At 40.7% G+C, this 20,681-nt stretch overlaps 1 protein-coding gene across 4 annotated transcripts in view; it reads right to left on the bottom strand.

Annotated features, from left to right (window-relative positions):
• LOC119797143 (coiled-coil domain-containing protein 171-like) overlaps positions 1-20,681 on the bottom strand; it is a 43,433-nt gene that overhangs the window by 6,523 nt on the left and 16,229 nt on the right. For 3 of the 4 annotated variants that reach the window (XM_038306097.1, XM_038306096.1, XM_038306099.1), the window contains exons 6-21: positions 20,123-20,292; positions 16,296-16,442; positions 16,108-16,200; positions 15,690-15,850; positions 15,421-15,559; positions 13,792-13,977; positions 13,626-13,715; positions 13,273-13,452; positions 10,415-10,582; positions 9,954-10,121; positions 9,273-9,750; positions 6,493-6,606; positions 6,254-6,411; positions 6,037-6,180; positions 5,823-5,927; positions 3,185-3,330 (exon numbers count right to left, since the gene is read on the bottom strand). In XM_038306097.1, the coding sequence (XP_038162025.1) occupies positions 3,185-3,330; positions 5,823-5,927; positions 6,037-6,180; positions 6,254-6,411; positions 6,493-6,606; positions 9,273-9,750; positions 9,954-10,121; positions 10,415-10,582; positions 13,273-13,452; positions 13,626-13,715; positions 13,792-13,977; positions 15,421-15,559; positions 15,690-15,850; positions 16,108-16,200; positions 16,296-16,442; positions 20,123-20,292 (2,647 nt within the window). The remainder of the gene's footprint in view (positions 1-3,184; positions 3,331-5,822; positions 5,928-6,036; positions 6,181-6,253; positions 6,412-6,492; positions 6,607-9,272; positions 9,751-9,953; positions 10,122-10,414; positions 10,583-13,272; positions 13,453-13,625; positions 13,716-13,791; positions 13,978-15,420; positions 15,560-15,689; positions 15,851-16,107; positions 16,201-16,295; positions 16,443-20,122; positions 20,293-20,681) is intronic. The other variant, XM_038306098.1, reaches the window with a different exon arrangement.

The following is a 20,681-nucleotide window of genomic DNA, read 5'->3' as shown; positions in this document are numbered from 1 at the left end:
GTTTCCCTCTTATCTAAACTAGGGAGGAAACTCCTTTTCAAACCTCCTTCCTTTCCCTACATCTCAGCATAGAGAATGGAACAATAGCTTTTCACTAATCACTTCTTTTAAGAAACAAAGAAATGTCACACTAACATTTTATCAGGCCAAAGAAGAAATATGAATCCATATGTCTCAGCTACAGTAAGTGCTTGTTAAAAGGTGGTTGATACTTTCCACTGTCGCCCTTCACTTTGATAATTAACATTGGACTATGGATGTGGACCAATTCAGGGGCTGCTTCCTTCCAAGGACCCAGCCCCCATAGCCTGGGTCAGTCAAAGATTTAGAAAATAAGGAGGGCTGGAAGTGATCAGCTCTGTTTTGGGACAATGTGGCCTTCAGCAGCAGACACGCTGTTACTCATCTTGAGATAATCAAGGCTCAACGTTGTTTTTTTTGGTTTTAACAGCCATTTATTATGGACGGGGCCGTATAAAGCCCCCAAAAATGCCGTCAGAACTAAGAAGGGAAACATAAAACCCAAATTAGCTCAAAACAAATATAAAGCTTAACACAAATAAATACAAGTAAAACAAAGTCGTACCTCATTGGCCGCATAAACTCCAGAGGAATAAAGATAACTTATACAGATTTTCTCAGAAAACCAGTCTTAAAGCTTTCTGGTGAAACTTCTTGAAAAACAGGTGCAAAAAAAAATTGTGTCAATCAATCTTTTCCATGGGCAAAAACATGAAATGCGGAACAAAAAACATAGTTTCCTCCTTACATCTTAATGAGCTTTCTAACCAGCGTACATAAACATACATTTACTGAAAGTTATTTATTTACTTATGATTGGACTTTTAATTTCAATACTAGTATGTATTAACTCTTGTTTTTAACTAAACATTAAAGTTGACTCTGATCGCAGCTACACAGGCTCTCATCTCAGCATAACTTTGGTTGCCTAGCAACCACAGGCCTATAAAGTGTTAATATTATTTCTTTTAACGTCAATTATCCTAAATTTAAATATTATGAATATTATTTAATGGAAAACACAAAATAAATACGGCATCTTTGTTACGAGGGGACAAACGGAAAAATAATAGGAGCAATAAACACAGAATGGTAAAGGTCAAGGTAAAACCTGCCTGAATTATTTTTTATTTATTTAGAATATAAGGAGTTTTTATTTTTACACTTAATAGGAGATGTCAAAAACAGAACATTCCAGCAGCATTTAGTGTTTGGGTCATTTTCAAAGACCTGAAAAATAATGATTCTGTATTAGAAATATATTCAATACTATTTGCTCCAATTGTTGGTTTATTTAATCCTGGAGCAAGTGCAGTGGTTGTATTGCAGCTGCAGGCGTGTGAAGATCAGCTGCAGTAATTATTAACCTCATTCCTCCAGAGTTAAATAAAACAATGTTGTTCTCAAGATTAACTTTAATTTCAGCAAAGATTCACAACAGAACAAATAAAGTCTGAAATAAGCCCAACATGAGCATTAGGATATAAACTGAAGGAGTTTAACTTCCAGCCAGCAGTTTAACCCGGCGGTAGGTTCAACACTCTCAGCTGGGAATCAGGCGCCTTCCTCAGAAGAGGGAGGAAAGACGGCCTGGTCACAGCTGCAGAGGAAGAGCTGTTGCTAAGAAACGCAGAATGTTTAGAAATTAAGAGGGATCTTAATGAAAAGAGTAGACATTCCAGTAATATCCCAGTAAACCTAACATTTTTTACTAAAAAAAATCTTTAAAAAAGTTTATTTTGGTTCATAGAAAGCATATAATTTAACTACAACCGTCCACCACTGCTACCAGAGCTTGGACCCACATGGGAAATGGTGGGCCATGAAGGAAACTCCTGATCCATCCTTCAGATCAGTGTTAAAGAGGAACGCATTCTTCCCGTCTTATTTGACGGATCCTTTAGAGCGCCGGTTTTCAGAGCACCTTAGGGGAGGCGCGGTGCGAGGGAAAAAATAAATATGGATTTAGGACAAAGTTGGAAATGTGGGGTGCGCGTGTGGAGCGGGGATCAGTGGAAATGTTTCCCACCTTAGAGGATGTTTTGGCCAGAGCGGGGCTGAAGGTGGAGTTTTTACAGCAGGCTGTCTGTGCGCATTTGGAGGGGATGCGCGAGCAGTTTGGAGAGGAGACAATGGGAAACCAGTGGGTGAGAAACCCATTTTCCTTCCCTGCGACACTCAAAGATGGACTTTCAGCAGGAGAGGAAGAGGCTCTGGCTGAGCTGAGCTGTGACATGGACTTGAAACAGAGGATGAGTGACATGTCACTTGCGCACTTTTGGCTGTCAGTAGGGACTGAATTTCCACAGCTCTCAATGAAGACAATTTGTCTTATTGTGAGTACCAGATCCCAGCTCTTTTTTTATTTTATTACCTGAGAAATAAAATATTTTCATGTACCCCTTGCAGTTTAGTCGCGGTCCACTAGGGGGACGATAACGCCGGGTTGGAAATCACTTCTTCAGTGGAATCTGGACTGGGACAGCCTTCAGTGCTGTGACACAATCGGTCTACAAATGCAGCCTTGGAAAGACACAGCAACTGAACTGGGACACGCCCAGTGTTGCTTCTTATCCAAGTCCAAATCGACTATTTATTTCTGTATTATATAAAACAAATAATCTCCTTACACTGTCACAATTCCAAAAAAGTTCAAACAAACCACTGGACTCTATTTCCAAGTTCGTAGATGTTTCACCTCCCATCCAGGAGGCTTTTTCAGTTAAATAAAAGATGGTTGACTGAGAATCTTCACCAATACTCTGTCACAAGTACAGAGCAACGAAATGAACTCTCTGCATTTAAACCATCCCCTTAACGACCAGTGGCCTGCCGTTGGGGAGCGTCCATGGAGCAGTGTGGGGCTAAGGGTCTTGCTCAAGGACCCAGAGTGTCAGTCTGTGGGAATCTCCAAGACCCAAGCGCAATGCCCTAAGCACTAAGCAAAGGTCTGCTAACAAGCCGTTTCATTGAGTCAGGTGTAGCAGTCGCATCTTAAAGCCCCCGACAGTTTGTTTACTTTAATCTGATGTAAGCTGTGTAATGAAACACATTTCTTTTACCAAATCTGATAAAAACATAACATTAAAAGAAAGAGCATTTCCTTGAGTGAAAAGTTTAAATGGGTTTTAATTCCTACTCTGTCTAGCCTCTTTAGAGCTACCTGGCAGCATCCTTCAGCTGCTCCTCCGCTCTCTGCATTTTCTCCTCCAGCTGCTTCCGCTCCTTCTGAACCCCAGACAGGTGCTTTCCCAGAATCCTCAGGGAGCGCTCCTTCCGTCTCAGCTGCTGGCGAGCCTCCGACAGCGCCTACAGAGAGGGTCAATTCAATTCAAAAATAAAAAATAAAGAGCATTTTTTCAGTTTATGTATAATGAGGCATTCAAGGATAATCAGAAAAATCAAAGATCAATTATCAATTAATAACAGAGCAGTGTCCATCTATGTTTATCTTCAACTAAATAAAACATCTGATGACAGGAAAATAGAAAAAAAAAAAATAAAAAAGCACGAGTGAAGATAGTTTTAAGCTGGACTGGGAATCAGCGCAGGCAAAGATCGTTTTTTGTTTTCCACTAGAGAAGTACGGTAACTGCAGCATGATTTCAAGGAGCCGTTGCCTGGAAAGGTGACATGTTCATAAAACAATTAAGACAGACGAACCATGGCTAACTGCTAACTGCTAACATTACAGCCACAAAAACGCGTAAACACAAGTCAAATTCTCGTGAAAAACAAAAAGCGTTTCAAAAAGGGGTCCGAATGAGTTTTATTTTTCTTTAAAAAATTAAATGAACAGAAATAAGTCACATTTGACATTTGTAAATCTATATGCCAGTTTAGACAGTAAGGTTTGTCTAAATTTAAGTCATTAACTCACTGAACACAACTTTTGTTTGACAAATTTTAAAGTGTCCTGCTAGAGTGGTAATTTTTATTTCTGTCTTTTAAGCTTTGTTTTTGCTAAATTTGTTATATATATATATATATATATATATATATATATATATATATATATAAATAAATAAATAAATAAATAGAAATTGTCATCATAGGTGCCTGTCCACTCAGATATAATTTAAAAAAATCAGAAATCACAATGCATGATTTTTTTTAACTATTTATTTGTATGATCCAGCTGCAAATAAGTATTTGAACACCTGTCTATCAGCTAGAATTCTGACCCTCAAAGACCTGTAGGTCTGCCTTTAAAATGTCCACCTCCACTTCATTTATTATCCTAAATTAGATGCACCTGTTTGAGGTCGTTAGCCGCATAAAGACACCTGTCCTCCCCATACAAAGAGTTAGAATCCAATGTGGAATGGTATTTTTCCTTGACTTGTTGGTGAGTGATGTTAAAGTCTGTTTTTTCTCTTTTCCTGAATAAAAGTGATTACTTAGAAGCCTTGTTGAGATGAAAGGAAAGGAAGGAGGTTTGAAAGGAAGTTTCCCACTAGGTTAGATAAGGGGGAAACATGTCAAGATTCTCATGTCCTGGTGTGAATAGAAAACAGTTGTCATCTCTGTCCTTTGATGAACTAAAGTGTTTCTCTTGGGAAATGTTAATGTGTGGGTAGTCCCCTTTTTATGCAGGGGTTGGGATGCTGCAGCCTCAGATCATCACTGAGAGCTGCATTCAGCTGGTCGTGTTGTTCTCCTCTGCAGAGTAAAATAAAACCTTTTCTTCCTTGGATATCAACTCTCAGTGCTCATTTTTTTTTACTCCACACCAACTACTAACACAGCCAAGACCAAAGAGCTGTCCAAAGACACTAGTGACTAAATTGTAAACCTCCACAAGGCTGGAAAGAGATACGGGGAAATTTCCAAGCAGCTTGGTGAAAAAAAGGTAATCTGTTGGAGCAATCATTAGAAAATTGAAGAAGCTCAACATGACTGTCAATCTCCCTCGGACTGGGACTTAGACCAGTCCAAGTCTAAGTCTAAATGCCAGACCCCTCTTTGATTTTTTTTTTTTTTTAATAGAACTTGCAAAATAGCAGGGTGTTCAAAATACTTATTTTCCTCACTTTATTACATAAATATTTATCCTTAAATCCCTTTATCGAGCAAGTTACCGTTTTTCATCACATGCATACCCCTTACAAATGGAGTCCCCCCGTGCCCCTTAGTGAGGTCTAGAAGCACAAGATCTATATCCAGCCATTCAGCAAAGATCCTGCTACGTGACTTTACATCTCATTTTTTGCATTTGACCAGTTAGATGAGTCCTTGAATGATATATTACCTACTGTAAATTAGGTTGGGGGGGGGGAGTAAACAAGTGAATAAAAGATGATAAAAAGTTAATTAAAATAAAAAAAGTAAAGTTAAAAAGTTATATTTAGGTTTATAAACTAAAAACTCTAAGTACCAGTATCAGCATTAATGCCTCTACGGTTATGTTGTACCAAAAAAAATGTGTTTCTTTCACTCTGAGTATTTTTCATGAATATTTTATAGAAACACTTTTATTTTTCTTAATATATTCTGGCAAGTTGGCGTTATTGCATTGACATTAATTTTTGCCATCAAAATATCCATATTTGTTTTAATGTTCCAAAGGTAATAAGGTCTTGTCCCTGATCCCATTAACACTATTGGCTTGAGATTTTGATTGTCAAAGTATTTCACTGAGTGCCCTATAAAGGGTTGATATAAAGTCAATTTCAGAGGGACTGAACAGGTAAAATAACAGGTTACGACTCCTTTAAGGATCTTTATGTAACTTTTGGTGAAAAAAACGAAACAAAAAGCTTTCTTATTACTTGTCAGGAGGTCATGTTGGTCTGACGTACCTGCAGCTGCTTGGACTGCTCCTGGATCAGCGTCTGCGCTTCCTGCTCTCTGTTCAGAGCCTGACGGAGTTCTTCGCAGGCAGTCTGGAAACGCTCCGGTGGAACCTGAGCACAGAGACAAATGATAACCCAGAAAAAGCTCAGAACCGCAACAAGTTTGCTTTTAAAACCAGCATGAGAACAGAAACGGAAAGCGGGGATTTCTGAAGCTCACTGTGCGATTAAGCTCCGCCCTCTCCTGCTGCAGCCCTCTCTTTAGATTGGCCACCTCCAGCCGCAGACTCCGCCTCTCCACCTCAGTTGAGTGCAGGCGTTGGCTGAAAAGCAGGAAGTGCTGCTGGAGGGCGGACACCAGCGTCTGATGGGACGACATGTGATCAGCAGGTGGAGAGGTTCTGCAGAACCTAAAAGCACTGCACAGTTTTGGTTACCTTCAGATCTGGTGCCTGTCTGAGTTTCAGAGAGGACCATTCCTTGATTTCCTCAGGCGAACCGGAGGAAACGCTGGGAGCCGACTGGTCCAAGAGGCGGTTCAGGAGGCAGGAGAAGCCTGAGCGAGCAGCCGAGATCACCTTAGGAGGAGAACAACCTGGAGAACCAGACAGACAAGCTGGGGTGATACCAACGGAGCTTCAGAGCGTCCACAGCATTTATAAACACGCTTAGTCACCTGTGTCAGCTAGCGCCCTCTGCAGGTCAACCATGGAGGACAAAATGATGGAGGAAAGATTTTTAGAGCGAAGCCAGCGAGCACAAACAGCTTCAGCTCCTTCATCCAACTCATCTAGAAAAGATTCAGAAGGAAAACCGTTTATTCAGGACACCAATGTTTATTTTCCAAATGTTTCCATCTCTGCAATTACAATTGTTGTTTAATAGTTTTGAAACTTTCATTGTTTTTATTTTTATTTAGTTTTGACTTCTAGTTTTCAGTTCTGTTTTAATATGAAGACCCTTTTAGAATTTATTAAATAGTTTAGTTTGCTTTTTATTTTTATTTTTTTTTATTTGATATGACTTGCATAGAGGGGGCAGGACTAAAAAATAAGAAAACAACCTAAAAATAAAATGCCTGATAGGGTTGTCAAAAGTATCGATACTCAAAAAAGTATCGATACTGAAACGTTGTATCCGGATACAATACTCGTTTTTAAAAGTATCGATACAGTGCCACCACCAGTGGCACCTAAGCAGTCATTCATCTAAAGTGCAGAATAGAGGACAATGCACTTTCTGAACACTGTGTGATTGAATAATTCTACACACTTTTCAGTTTCAGACTTTTTTTTAAGAGGTGCAGCTTCTGAGAATTATTTTTGTTTAACCGGTTTGGTTAGCGTCATTGTTATGTGTGCAAAGCATAGCCAAGGAAGGAACAATTCATTTTAATTTTGTAAGTTTTTTATCAAGCTTGCTTAATATTGTGCACAGCAAAAAACCTTAAAATATTGTTCTTATTGTTTATTGGATTTATTATTTATTGTATTTTAATAATTAATTAAAATATTTCTGTTGAATTTTGGAGTCTTTATTTTTATCCTTGTTATCGAAAATGCTATCGAGGATAGAATATTTTGCTTAGTATTAGTATCGAAAAGTTTAGTGTTGTGACAACCCTAATGCCAGATAAAGACAGCCCGCTGCAGCGACACAAATGCCCTGACTGCCGGAAACTAGACTTCAACATTAATGAATCCTGATAAAGACAATCACTGCTTTAACAAAAAACTGTTAATATAAAAGCAGTGGTTTTGGAGAAAGCTGGAGCACCAGGAGGGAACCCATGCAGGCAGTGGGGCAGGGGTGTCAAAGTCGTTCCAGAAAGGACCGTGTGGCTGCTGGTTTTCTTTCCACCCAAGCAGTAGCACACCAGACTCCATTCATCTCATCAAGTCATCAGGTTAAGACTAGACTCAGGCCCCGTCCACACGAAGTCAAACTCTGGCCTAAACGCACAAATTTTTCACCAAACCAGCCTCTCATCCACACGAAGCCGGCGTTTCGGGGGTCTGTAAACGATCTTTTTTTTATTCAGCCTTCAGAGTGGGAAGATTTTGAAACGCCGTTTTCGCGTTTCCATCTTTAAGCTCTAACCGCATTTTTTTTTTTTACACGCATGCTCATAGCGTCGCCTCTAAACACGCATGCGCGACCAGTATCACAACAACAATGGCGCCGTACTGTGTTGAATGGTTGCTGCTAATGCTACTCACCCTGCTGTCGGGCTTACAACAGAATCTTCTTCTTCTGGAATATCTCCAGGAAGAACAGAGCAATATAGACGACATAGTTTAGCACCTCAATTTGACTGAACCACGAAAATGGACCCGCAGGGCAACCATGTATAAATATTAGTGCGCATGCCCAACATTTTGTCGCCTATTTTTGCTTTGGCACCACAGCGCCACTTACAGGCCTGGCATACATTTTGCAGCGTTTTCATGCATTCGTGTGGACGGTCACATTTATTTTACGTCTCCGTCTTTACGACAAACGTTCTGGAAAATATTAGCGTTTCGTTTTCGTTTTGACTTGGTGTGGACGGGGCCTAAGACTAGACTCACCTTGATGAGATGAATGGAGTCTGGTGTGCTGTTGCTTGGGTGGAAAGAAAACCAGCAGCCACACGGCCCTTTCTGGAACGACTTTGACACCTGTGCAGTAGGAGAACATGCAAAACCTGTGCAGAAAAAAAACAAAAAATCCGCCTGAGGTCTGAACCCATTTCCTTTTTATGGTCGTCGGGAAACGGCCGTTCCAATGGTTGCATTTCCGAATTCTCCCGAGTGGTGCCCGACTTTACACGAGTGAATAAAGTGAATGTGATTGGTCGTTTATTAAGGGGGCGGGATTGCTGTGGTGGAAGATTCGCATAGAAGTTTGAGTGTGGCCGATTTGTCGGAAGCATCTTGCTAACCAGTTAGCAGCTTAATGCTAGTAGGTTCCCAAGGGGAAATTCCATTGGGACCAAGTAGCACTAAATTGGTGACTTAGAAACGACGCTGTCAAGGAACGCTATGGACAGAGGAAACATGCAAGAGGAGGAGAGTTTAGTGTCGGAGGTCGTGGATGAGTCTCCTCTGTCATCCATTTTTTATTTAGAGGAGGAAAACTATATTGCGAAACGCTCTGGTGGAACCTGAGCACAGGTTGTTCTGGCCCCTCCCTCTTTACCCATCATAACAGACTTATCCGTCCAGACGAGCTGAGCGTGTGGTGATGTCATGAGTCTGTTTCAATTGACCCATATTTATGCTTCTTGCTCCCGTTCTCCCAGAGTTCAGACTTACCTGTGTTCTTCTCAAGAACATACTTGGCGAGGATATGAGTTCGTCCTCGCGTTCTTGTGAATTGACAAACAGCCCTTGTGTAGGCAGCGTTCTGTGCGTCTCCTTTGCTGTATAAGTTTAGCTCGTGACAAAAAAATCCGGTTTTATTTATCCTTCTTACCCTTAATGCTTGCCGTATGGGCGTCTCCACACCTGCAGACAGCCACTCCGCCTCCACTTCTTTCCAGCCGAAACAACACCATCGTCCTCTTAGTCATAGCCATCCACCTCTTCAGCGCCAGCACTGCCCATGCATTCCTCCTCCACCTCCTAATTGCCCTCCTACGTCTCTCCTCTTCCTCCTCCTCCTGCTCTCCTCCCAGAGCGTCGGCCAGCCTGCGGACCTCCTGCTCCAACAGCTCCCTCTCTGCCAGTTGCCTGCGGAGGACGACCTTCTGCTCGGAGAGGGCGCGTACACAGCTGCGGGCGTGCTGCAACGCTCCGGCCAGCAGAGCACAGCCCAGGAAAAAGGAAGAAGACTCCCGGCGGCTTTTGGAAAGGAGGCCCTGCAGCCGGGAGAGGTCGGAGGTCAGGGAGGAGCAGCGGTGCTCCAGAGACGAGGCGCGGTCCCGGTGGGAGTTGCACTGAGAGCGACAGAGCTGAAAGAAAGGAGAGGAAATCAAATCTAGATTGTGGGGTTCAAAAAGCTGCATTTAAAACAGTTTCTGCTCTCAGCAACAGATTTGATCATCATTCCAAAGAGGAATGAAATAAAATCGTCTCCCTTCATCTGTGGCTGCAGGGAGGCCCGACTGACTGCAGATCAGCTTATCCAGGGGGATTCGGTGAGTGTGTGTGCTACCTGCAGCTGGCTCTGCAGCTGGTTGACGGCGTCTGTGTGCTGGCGGCTCCAGGCCTCCTCCCTCCTCCTCACGCTCTCCTCCAGGCGAGCCAACACACTCTCCTGACTGCGCTGCAGCTCGCGCACACACACGCTATTCTTGTCACACACACCCTGCAGGTGAGCGATCTGCACGTAGAACGGGAAAACTCCACATCGGTTTAAAGCAGAAAAAAAGTAGCAACAAAAAAAGCATAAAAGTGCTGAAACTGCAGGAACTAAAAATGGAAGGATTTCTGCTAGAGAGGAGAAGTTAGCTTTAATCTTTCTGGATGAAGCTGTAGCTTTCATCTAGAAATAAACAGCAAGAAGAATAAAAATCAGTGACCAATAATCATTTCTATGCAAGCGCGAAAAAGGTCTCAGATCTGACACCTCACTGCTGCGTGAGGCTTAGAATGAGCCGGTTTTTAAAAGCACACCTCGCTGTTTGCCTTCAGCAGGTCAGAGGTCAGCTGATCCACCTGCTGGGTGATGACATCACACAGATCCTGCCAGGTGAATTCTCCCAGAATGCTCTGGGGGTGATGGATGAGGACGCACCCGGCCAGCAGGCGCTGATACAGGCAGTGGAGGAAGGACAGGCGGGCCTGGCGTGAACACAAACAGATGCTGAACGAAGCACAGAGAAAGTCCTGCATGACAAACCCCTTCCTTCCTGTCTTTTTTCCTTATTTCAGAAGGAAAACCAGGTCAGCTCCTGGTTTCCTGATTTAACTTATAATTACCTACAGATGGAGAAAACATGGAGCAGTGTTGAAGCTTTCCAGGTAAGAAGATCCAGGAGTTCCTAAAGACCCAACATCTACACTGCAAAGATCTAACTAAAAAGAAGTAAATCCATTCATTTGTACGTCTAAGCAGGTAGCTAGTATTATCCACCAATGTAATGATTGTTGTGGGCCCTGAAATAAGGTAGCTACTAGGGATGGAACGGTTTTCATAAACCGTTCCATCCCTAGTAGCTATACATACTTCACTGGAAATTACTCCATTCACTGGAAAAAATCAAAACCTAGATGAGCCATTTTTTCTTAAAATAAGTGCATTTGTTCTTGAATTGAGAAGGTAAAAGAGACATTTTGCCAATGGAACAAGACAAATTACATTTAAAATAAAACGCAATTGCATTGTCTTATTTAAAGTGCATTTTATCTAAATATCTTATTTTAAGAGTAAAAATACTCATTCCATTGGCAAATCATCTCATTTACATACTCAAAAAAAGGGTAAATACACATAATTTGAGAAATTTCCAGTGTTGGACAATCATGTTCCTCAGCTACTGAAATTAAGTTGAAACACCTTTATTGTAAGAACATATAGTCAATTTTTTTTTACAGTGTTTTACACTTCTGAGGGCCTGGCTAATCTGGTTAGGTTCAAAGGTCTGTGAAATTATTCATTCATTAATTTTTCAATCCAAAGCAAACAATAAAAAAAAAAAAAACGAGACCCTTTTTTTTTTTTTTTTTAAATTTCTTTCATGAAATAAAAAAAAAAAAAAAAAACAGGGCAGTTCCTTTTCTTAAATCCTACTGCTGTCTAACTTAAACATGGAGAAGTCAGACACAGAGTGTAGGGCTGTGAATAATAATCATTTTGTATCAATGCATCGATCCGTATCAAATTTTTTTTGTAGTATAATGTTATATAAATATAGTTCCTAATATTCATTTTTATGTATATATCAATGAAACTTGTTTGTTTTTTAAAATGTTTTTTTGTAATTCAGTATTTTTTAAGTTTCCAGGTTCCTGGTGTGTATCTGCATGCGTCAGATAATGAACTCAAGCCTACATTACCGTGTTAACATGCTTTTCAATCCTTCCTGCACATTCTTTTCAAACTAAACTTAGATTTAAACTGTTGTGTGCTTGGAAAAATATAAATTGTAATGTTAAATATCTAAAAAAAAAAACTCGACAGGTTAAAAACTTAAGATAAATCAGAAGATAGAAGTCAATGTCACAAATGAATAACTTATTTTAGAGTCACGGTCTGTTTATACAAGATAATAGTATTAATATAATGTGACTTTTCTAGAGAATCATTATACATAGTTATTTTATTCAGGGTTTCCACAGTCTGACATCATTTCAGAATTCCCTGACTTTTAACTGACTCAGGATTAGTTTTCCCTGACTAAATAAATGCAGCCGTTTGTCGTTTTGGTAACTACATCAAAATTACTGCTAGGTGGACAAAAATCACGCCATCTGGCAGAAAATCCAGCGCCTTTTTCAAATCATGCGACAATGTGTACAAAACAACAAAAATGGCGCCGTCAACGCTTCCGGGTCGTTTTCATTGAATGTCTGTTATTTTAAATTAATTTTGAGTGATAATTTTTTTTTGAGATCATTGCCCGCCTGGCAATGCAATGAAATTTGTACTCTCCTGACAATGAAAACTACTTGCCCCGGGAGATCGGGCGATGGTTAACATCCAGCCCTGCTTATTGACTATTTATTTGTATGATCCAGCTGCAAATCAGTATTTGAACACCAGAGAAAATCAATGTTAATATTTGGTACATTAGCCTTTGTATGTAATTCTTTAGGTAAAATGTTTCCTGTAATGTTTCACCATGTTTGCACACACAGCAGGAGGGATTTTGGCCCACTCCTCCACACAGATCTTATCTATATCGGTCAGGTTTCTGGGCTGGCGCTGAGAAACACCGAGTCTGAGCTCCCTCCAAAGATTCTCGATTCTGGCCACGCCAGAACCTTGATATGCTTCTTCCAGAGCCACTCCTTGGTTATCCCGGCTGCTTCGGGACATCGTCATGGTGAAAGACCCGGCCTCCACTCATCTTCAATGCTCTAACAGAGGGAAGGAGGTTGTTCCCAAAAATCTTGCAATACATTTCTCAGTAACAGCCCAGAAACCAAACTGATCTACAGAAAATCTGTGTGGAGGAGTGGGCCAAAATCCCTACTGTGTGCAAACTAGCTGAAGATTTGCATTACATACAAAGGCTACTGTACCAAATATTAACATTGATTTTCTCTGGTGTTCAAATACTTCTCTGCAGCTGGATCAAATTAATAGTTAAAATATCATATAGTGATTTCTGCATTTTATTTTTTTGATTATGCCTCTCACAGTGGACAGGCAACTATTGATAATTAGAGACCCCTCCATGATTTCTAAGAGTTTTCAAATACTTATTTACCTGACTGTATATCTAAGAGGGAAGCTCATGTGTGTCTCAGGTCGGATGAAAAAGTTCTAAGGTGGAACTGGTGTTCTGACTGTTAGGAATAAAAATCACCTCTGATTCCTTCTTGAACTCTTCTCTTATCTCTTGAATCTCCTCCTTCGCCTTCATCCTCTCCTCCTTCACTCGCTGCAGCTCCTCCTGCAGCTCCTTGTTCTGCACCGACCAATCAGAGCCCTGCAGGCGTAAGCCGGATGCCTCCTCCTGCAGCTGGACCAGGGCCTGCTGGGCCTCCTGGTGGACAGAGACAGGCGTCAGAGTTTGTTCTTCCCCTTCCTGTTTGTTGCAGACCCCTCCACTCCTGTCAGAAGGTGCCATGATTCCACATCCCTGCTCTAACACCAGGTTTCTAGGAAACTACATCCCGTTACTGGTCAGGAATATTCAGGAATCAGAGGACATCTTACCTCATTTTGTTTCTTCTGATCTGAGATCAGCTGCTGGAGACGACAATTCTCCTCCTGAAGCTTCTGGGATGAACCCAGCAGATCCTGAACCTGATGGAGGAACAAAGCAGATACCAGGAACCGTGGTTCTAAAGGACGGATCGCCTCGTGTGGACAGAATCGGTACCTGTTTGGTAGTTTCCTCCAGTCTGCGGTGAACAGTGCTCAGAGTGGAGGCCAGCAGCTGGAGAACCTCAGCAGGACTCGGTTTCCCATCATCCTTTGCAGGCTGGGCTGACTGCTGCAGCATGCCAGTGATTCGTTTTAGAGTGTCCATCAAGACCTCCTCTGTTTCGGACCGACCTGCAGCTGCCTGAACACAAAGAATGGAGCTAATACCATTGGTTCTGTATCCGGTTCTAGATCCGATCTTCAGCGCTTCCTTCTGCTTTCAGGGAAATAAACCTGATTGTTATGGTGATCTTTATATTGCAGCTTTTACAGCTTCTTATACTTTCCTTTAAACAGCATTAAATCCTCACCTCTTCTATGTAAAAACTCACAAAACTAGTTACTACCAGGAAGAGGAGAATATAAACAGATTCCCAGTTGAACTAAAAGTATGGCTGAACCTTTTCTCTGAGTCCTTCAGTTCCAGTCCAGGTTAGCTAAATTCAATTCAAGTCATCCATCCAGTCCATCCATTTCCCGTCAGTCTTATCCAAGTGGCGTTGGTGCCTATCTCGAGCTGTCTACGGGTGAGAGGCGGAGTACAACTGGACAGGTCGCCAGTCCATCGCAGGGCAACAGGGAGAAACAGGACAAACAACCATTCACACTCACACCTAAAGAGACTTTAGAGAAGCCAATTAACCTAACAGTCATGTTTTTGGACTGTGAGAGGAAGCCGGAGTACCCGGAGAGAACTCACGCATGCTCAGGGAGAACATGCAAACTCCATGCAGAAAGACCCCGGGCCGGGAATCAAACCCGGAGCCTTCTTGCTGCAAGGCAGCAGTGCTACCCACTGTTCCCTCAATTCAAGTCAATTCAGTTAGGGTCTGCTGAATTCAACTAAGTACACTTTATTAAATTTTATTCAATTCAAATAATAAAAAATGAATTTAATTCAATGTCATTCAGGTTAGTTTGAGTCAATTCTGTACAGTTCACATTAAGTGAATTCAATTCAAGTCTAATCAGTTCAGGTCAAGCAAATTTGAAATCATTTTAAATAAACTGACTTCAATTTAATTGAATTCCATTTAATTCAGTTTAGGGAAATCCAGTCAAATCCAGTTCATTTAAGTGAGGGTGATTTGAGTTCAATTCAATTCCGTTCATCTTCATCTGTCCAATTATAATAGGTTCTGTTTAATGCAATTTAATTCCCTTGAATCAGTCAGTAGAGTTAGATTCAATTTAATTCAATCTAGTTAAGTTCAATTAAGTTCTGTTCAGTTAAAATCAAATCAATTAAATTCAGTTTAATTCAATGTTTCAGTTCATGTTAGATAAATTCAATTCAGTTCCATTCAATTAAATGTCGCTCAATTTAATTGAATTATGTTCAATTCAAATATTTTAAAATAAATCCTGAACAGTTCAATTTGATCATATGTAGTAATGTAAAGTATTTTTATTTCCAATGAGTTGCCTTATATAAAAAAGCATTTGTTTTTTTCCTAACAGTAAAATAAAACTTGTTCTGCTGAAGAGCCTGATTATCAGCCATGTAAAGATCAAAGGTCATCAGCTGACCTTTGCAGAGGTGACGTCATACATGACATAAGCAAACATGGCTGCTCTGTGTTACCTGCTGCAGCAGTGACTGGGTGCTGGCATGCCGACTCTTCTCCTCCTCCAGTTCTTTTGAGAGCTCAGAGGTTGCCTTCCTCTCGGTTTCCAAGGAGACGGTCATTTTAGACTTAGAGTGGGCCAACTCTGTCTGCAGCCTGCATGAACGCCGCCGTGCAAAACATCAGAATAAAAGTATAACAAAAGGTCATTTCTGTACATCTTTAAATGCAAATATATTTTCGGGAACCGGAAAAAAAGGATTACAGGAACCGGCTTGATGCTCACCGCTCCAGAGCGTGCTCTGTGCACTCCCTCCTCTCCTTCTCCAGGCTGTAAACCCGCTCCACCTCTCGGAGGTGAGCTCGCAGGAGCTCCAGGCTGTGCTGCGCCTCCTGCTGGCTGGACCGCTCCACTGCCACCGCTGCTTCCAGGTCACGAACCCGCAGCTGTTGGGTCACACAGAAATGTGATCGAACGAACCTCCTCAGTGAGAAAACTGCAGTTAGTCTGATGTTCGACTCTCGGTGGAATCCCGATCTGCCAATTAAATGTTTTATGCTTCACAACAGAGGAACTCCACACCAAGGCAATGCAAGGATGGTTCTGGTTGATGAAGCACGCGGTTTAAAAGCTGCCTGCTGTTCTTCTGAGCAGAGCGGAAATGTTTGTTTCACTGGAGAGCAATGGGTGAATGATGCGTTACCTGAAGGACTTCCAGCTGATACTTGGCGTCCAGGTGAGCGACGCGCTCCGCCTCCATGCTCAACTCCAGAGACTTTACCCTCTGATCTGAAAGCTGGATGAAACACAAACCTGGTCTAGTTTCCGCACCTCCATTACTTTTATTTAAAAATGTAAAAATCATCATCAGGAAACGTGTGAAGACTAAACCTCCTTGTCCCTGCTGGTCCTCTCCATCCTCTCTGCCAGGATCTTTAGCTCTTCAGCCTGATGTCTGCTTGCCTCTGCTTCCCTCTGACACTCCCGCCGCACCTCGGACATCTTCCTCTCAGTCTCTTCCAGAGCCACCTCCTGATCCTGGAAGAGGAGAAAAATCAAATAGCCTGACTTTATGAAGCTTTTACGTTTAGACTGAGTACAGCACAGGCTGTGTTCAAAATCCAAAGTTTCTGTTTCCTTTTTTTTTTTATCTTTGCTTACTTTCCTTCAAAGAGCATTTCTGTTTAGGGTAAATAGCACCCTTTCATCTGTTAATTAAAAGAAAAAGATTTCAAACGCAAAAGTGTCATGATAATTTTAAAAAAGAAGTCCCCCAAGGCTCTATTATAGGACCCATTATATTTATTTATTTATATATTTTTTTTCTATATATATATATATATATACACACATACATACATACATACATACATACATATCTATACATATCTATATATATCTATATATATATATATATATATATATATATATATATATTAGTGCTGTCAAAATTATCGCGTTATTATCGCGTTAACGCGAGGCCATTTTAATGGCGATAATTTTTTTAACGTGAGATTAACGCTATGTGGTTTTATGGTACAATTTTCCAAGTACATCCCGCTGCAGCCTGCGGGAAGGCGGGGCTATTTTCCCCCAGTCTATGCATTTTCCATAGGCTTCGAGAGCGGAGCTCCTCAAGGGAAAAAGACGCTCATACACTGGGTGACGCTAGTGCCTTTTCTTTAAGCCCCACCACCAACAAACAAGTTGAGTGTCTGGTAACTAGTAGCAACCTGAAATACGCTGAGAAAACAGATTACTGAGGTGAAATGGAATCTGCTACGGCACTCTTGCTGTCTGTGTACGCCACAGGTCAGTATCGTGTGTGTGTGTGTGTGTGTGTGTGTGTGGGTGGGTGTGTGTGTGTTCTCATTTTTGTTAAGAGGCTGAAAAGTAACTTTCTAGAGCATAGACTACCTCCATCTAGTGATGTCGGTCTATTGATTTTGATGTATTGATTGAAAATTGTTCATTATTATCTTGGTTAATTAACATCTAATATTAACTGTACTACATTTTATAGCAGTAGGGTAAAATGCTTGTCTTTGTTCAAAAGACTGTATTAACTGTAAAGACTGTCTTTTACATCAGCCTGTTTTCAGGGCCTTTTTTTTGGCTACATATTTGTTATTTTTTGCTACATGCCTCCCCATCTTCTTGCCATATGTTTCTATGGCATAAATCAGTGTCTGTGACCTGTTCTCATAAAAAAAAAAGAACATTGGCACAAACCTAGCCTGTATGTATTTTTTGTATGTCATCGAGAGTATTTAAATGATTTTCAATCAGAAAAAAATGTGTGATTAAATGCGATTAATCGCGAGTTAACTTAGGCATTGATGGGATTAATCGCGATTAAAAAAATTTAATCGATTGACAGCACTAATATATATATATATATATATATATACATACACACACTACCGTTCAAAAGTTTGGGGTCACATTGAAATGTCCTTATTTTTGAAGGAAAAGCACCGTACTTTTCAATGAAGATAACTTTAAACTAGTCTTAACTTTAAAGAAATACACTCTATACATTGCTAATGTGGTAAATGACTATTCTAGCTGCAAATGTCTGGTTTTTGGTGCAATATCTACACAGGTGTATAGAGGCCCATTTCCAGCAACTATCAATCCAGTGTTCTAATGGTACAATGTGTTTGCTCATTGGCTCAGAATGCTAATTGATGATTAGAAAACCCTTGTGCAATCATGTTCACACATCTGAAAACAGTTTAGCTCGTTACAGAAGCGACAAAACTGACCTTCCTTTGAGCAGATTGAGTTTCTGGAGCATCACATTTGTGGGGTCAATTAAACGCTCAAAATGTCCAGAAAAAGAGAACTTTCATCTGAAACTCAACAGTCTATTCTTGTTCTTAGAGATGAAGGCTATTCCAAGCAAGGAATTGCTAAGAAATTGAAAATTTCCTACAACGGTGTACTACTCCCTTCAGAGGACAGCACAAACAAGCTACTTTGGGTACTATTTAATGAAGATGCCAGTTGGGGACCCGTGAGGCGTCTGTTTCTCAAACTAGAGACTCTAATGTACTTATTTTCTTGCTTGTTGTGCAACGCGGCCTCCTACTTCTTTTCCTACTCTGGTTAGAGCCTGTATGTGCTGTCCTCTGAAGGGAGTAGTACACACTGTTGTAGGAAATCTTCAATGTATAGAGTGTATTTCTTTAAAGTTAAGACTAGTTTAAAGTTAAATTCATGCTTTTCCTTCAAAAACAAGGACATTTCAATGTGACCCCAAACTTTTGAACGGTAGTGTATATATGTATATATATTAAGGGTGTGCAAAATAATCGTCATGACGATGCATCGCGATTCTAATTTTTGTGATCTACTACATCGATTCTTGAAGGCAAGAATCGATTATAAAAAAAAAAATAATAATAATAATTTAAAAATTAAATACATGAATGGTTGGCGCACATCAGCCAAACCAAGTGGAATGCAACTTCCAGTCCAGCAGATGTCGCTGCGGATGTGTTGACGCCCGCTGCTTTGTGTCACAAGCATGTCCGTCCATGCTGCGACGAGTCATATGAAATAAAACATGGAGGAAACTATGAAAATTCACCCCGCGGTTCCATCACATTTCAATTCAGATGCTTGAATGCATTTTGGCTTTAAAAACAAAGAAGGTAAAAATGAAATTGATATGACGCACGTCATTTGCAAAAGGGGAAATATACATTTGAATGTTTTCGTTTCATTGGTGTAAAGGACCATGTAAACGGCACTGATTATCCTTATTTTGTTATTTTAAGTTTGATGAATCCTAAGATCTTTTTGTCAGTGTGTCCACGCCAGTAATAGTAATATTTCTGTCCAGTATTTGTTTTCATGGCAACACCTCCAAAAGTCGTTAAAACAAATACAGCTATGTATGAATTCAGTTGCTTTCAGTTATTTATCAATTGAAGACACGATCCAGATCACACCCAGCCAGTCAGCCACTGGTAAGGGCTGTATCTTTTTCTTACAGTGTTCAGTGAAAATATCACAATGCATTGCAATATTTCAAGTATCATGATGCATCATGATAGAATCGCATCGTGGCATGTGAATCGTGATTCGAATCGAATCATGACTTCTTTGCCAACACCCACCCCATATATATATATATGTGTGTGTGAAATGAAGTCCACCTTTATGCAGATGACACCATACTATATTTGTCCATCTCTACTCTCAGGCAGGCTGGTTGATAGCTCTTTCAGAGCACACGTTAAATATTAAGTGAAAAATATCAAGGTTAGATTAGGCTTTAAAAGTTATATTAATATTTTTAGAATAAAATGTTTTATTTTGTTTAAATATTAATGCATTGAAATGTCTGCATGTTTGTCAAATCAAGGTTTTTTTACGAGTTGGTAACTAAGCATCATGGTTCAGCTTGGAGTCTGGGTTTTTCTTCATTAAGCCAATTAGAAAACAGCAAATAAAAAGTTTACTAAGTATGTAAACTCCTAATAAAGCCCAACTCTGATATCTTCAAACAGTTAATTGTAGCTCTAATGGATCACTGAGAATTGCACGTCTATTAAAGGGCATCAGTATGTAAATATGCAGCTGTTCTTCTATAGCTAATACTCTTTTGATTCTGGTCCGTTTCGGCATTTTAATTTCATACTTCATTCCAGCAATTACCTTTTTATCTGCAGGGCATGAGTTTATTCTGTTTTTTTAAATGGTCAGACCTGCAGCACTTGGTGCAGTCGCTGGTTTTCTGAGCTAAAGTTCTGGATCAGTTGGTCCCGCTCCGCCAGATCTTGCTGCAAAGCTTGCTGGTCCTCTTTTCTTGCCTGCTGTGTGACGTTCAGAGCTTTCTGCAAGTCGGCGACAGTCTGCTGGAGTTCTGCTGCTTGCTCTGACATAAAAAGAAATAAAAACAAACACTTTAAAAGCGTGAGAAGCACTGCTGCTGGTAGCAGCGTGCTGCTCTGATTGTGTAAATCCAGGGAGAATCTGTAGGGTTTTATCAGCAAACTGCTGAACATGTTATCATTCGAAACCATTTCATCTTATGAAAGTTGTGTTCTATTTCATCCCTACTGACCGCCAGAGGCGGTGCTTCAAGCACTGAATGATCATTCTTGCGCATGCGCAGGTCGAGTATTAATGACAACAAAGTCAGCTGTGACCTGCCGGGGACCCACGTGACTCTATATAGTCACGTGGCACCCGGCAATCAATCCCTTTTGTTCTTCTCGCGCGCAGGTGTGTTGAGTACCGGAGTGTGGTCGTGTGAAGCTGGTT

The sequence above is a fragment of the Cyprinodon tularosa genome, unplaced genomic scaffold, assembly GCF_016077235.1.
Source record: "Cyprinodon tularosa strain WSP-4 unplaced genomic scaffold, ASM1607723v1 ctg571, whole genome shotgun sequence".
Taxonomy (NCBI): domain Eukaryota; kingdom Metazoa; phylum Chordata; class Actinopteri; order Cyprinodontiformes; family Cyprinodontidae; genus Cyprinodon; species Cyprinodon tularosa.
The sequence above is the reverse complement of the archived record's forward strand: the minus strand, read 5'-3'. Positions and strand labels throughout refer to the sequence as shown.